At 66.0% G+C, this 1,376-nt stretch overlaps 1 protein-coding gene across 1 annotated transcript; it reads right to left on the bottom strand.

Moving 5' to 3' along the window:
- Positions 1-244: 244 nt before the first annotated feature.
- LOC129337328 (integrase/recombinase xerD homolog) lies at positions 245-1,087 on the bottom strand. The gene has a single exon (XM_054990932.1). It carries the CDS (start codon positions 1,085-1,087, stop codon positions 245-247), a length of 843 nt encoding a protein of 280 aa, XP_054846907.1.
- Positions 1,088-1,376: the final 289 nt, after the last annotated feature.

Below are 1,376 nucleotides of genomic sequence, written 5' to 3'. Positions count from 1 at the left end.
AGCTGGATGACCAACGCGTCCGGAGGTCCCAGGCGCTGGGCCTGCCGCAGGAGCATCGGCCGGAGTGAGTCCCAGAGCATCCCACGCACGCCCATCCAGTGGATCTGCAGATGGTCTTCCAGTCCCAGGTGGCCGCCCCAGCCTGATGATGCCGCGTATCTCCCGGCCCAATGGACGATGCTGTGCCCACAGATCCACACCGACCTCCTTGCCCCTGCCGGAAGAAGCATACGAGACCAGCCTGTTAATGACTGCTCCCCCCGCTGGGCCGAATGTAGGAGCGAAAAGCCCCGGACCGCCAGCGCCCAATAGCCATGATGGTCTTGTCCGACAGCCCGATGCTGGCGGCCTCGGTGGCCGCCCCGATGCGGAAGGAATGCGTGCCGAACTCCGCAGGAGGGAGCCTGGCTGCCTCCAAGCAAGCTCGCAGCAGGGAGGCGAACTGGTAGCGGGTGAGCGGGGAGTGATCCCTGTGTATGAGGAAGGGGCCCTGGAGGGGAGGGCGAATGCCCAGGTAAGCACCCACCGCCCGAACCGGGCAGACTGACCCCCGCCGGGAGGCCCGCAGGCATAGGGTGACCCCCCTTCCCCGCTGATCCGTCTTGGAGCGACGGATCGTGATGGAAACTTGCTTGGGGGACCAGGAGACGTCCGAGAAGCTGAGCGCCCTGCCGCTTGGGTCGTCCCGGGAGCCCGCCACCAGCTCGCCCACCCGCAGCGCCCCGAAGAAGGCCAGGGTAAAGGCCGTGTGGAACAGCCGAGCCTCGAAGGGGGACCGGCAGCAGTCGGGAAGGACCCCCAAGAGGCGACGTAGGATGGAGAGTGAAATGGGGCGCCTCCTGTCGGCGGGAGGCGGAGCCAGCCTGGCCCAGCCCTCGACAGCCCGGCGGGGAATGAAGCCGCGGCATGGGTCAGGGAACCCTAAGGCCTTACAGAAGAAGGATACTGCCGCTAGCTCTCTTCTCATGGAGCGGGGGGCCCGCCCCAGCACGCGCAGGTGGGCCAGGTAACGCAGCACCTCGTCCTCGGAAGGGGGGAGGGCGGCCCCTCCGCCCGCCCCCCAGGTAAAGCCCACGAAGCGCTCCATTGCCGCAGCGTAGGCCCTGAGCGTGGAGGGGGCGACTGAGCTAAGTACTCCCTGCATCACGATGTCCCGCCAGCCAGCCACAATTCCTCCGGAAAGGGGTCCGGTGTGCGTTGAGCCTCTGGCGCCAGCGCGAAGAACCTCTCCATCTGGAACCGAGACAACGCGTCCGCAAGGCCATTATCCACACCTGCTACATGACGGGCTGAGAAAGTAATGTTAGTGGCCAAACAGATCAAGACAAAGCGGCGAACCAAGCGCATAACCCTCTCGGAGCGAGAGGACTGCCTGT

Source organism: Eublepharis macularius, chromosome 11 (genome assembly GCF_028583425.1).
Source record: "Eublepharis macularius isolate TG4126 chromosome 11, MPM_Emac_v1.0, whole genome shotgun sequence".
NCBI classification, from domain to species: Eukaryota; Metazoa; Chordata; class Lepidosauria; order Squamata; family Eublepharidae; genus Eublepharis; species Eublepharis macularius.
The sequence above is the reverse complement of the archived record's forward strand: the minus strand, read 5'-3'. Positions and strand labels throughout refer to the sequence as shown.

What these genes read in the sequence shown, in the direction of transcription:
- LOC129337328 (XM_054990932.1), bottom strand. Translation starts at nt 1,087, where the DNA reads ATGGAGCGCTTCGTGGGCTTTACCTGGGGGGCGGGCGGAGGGGCCGCC.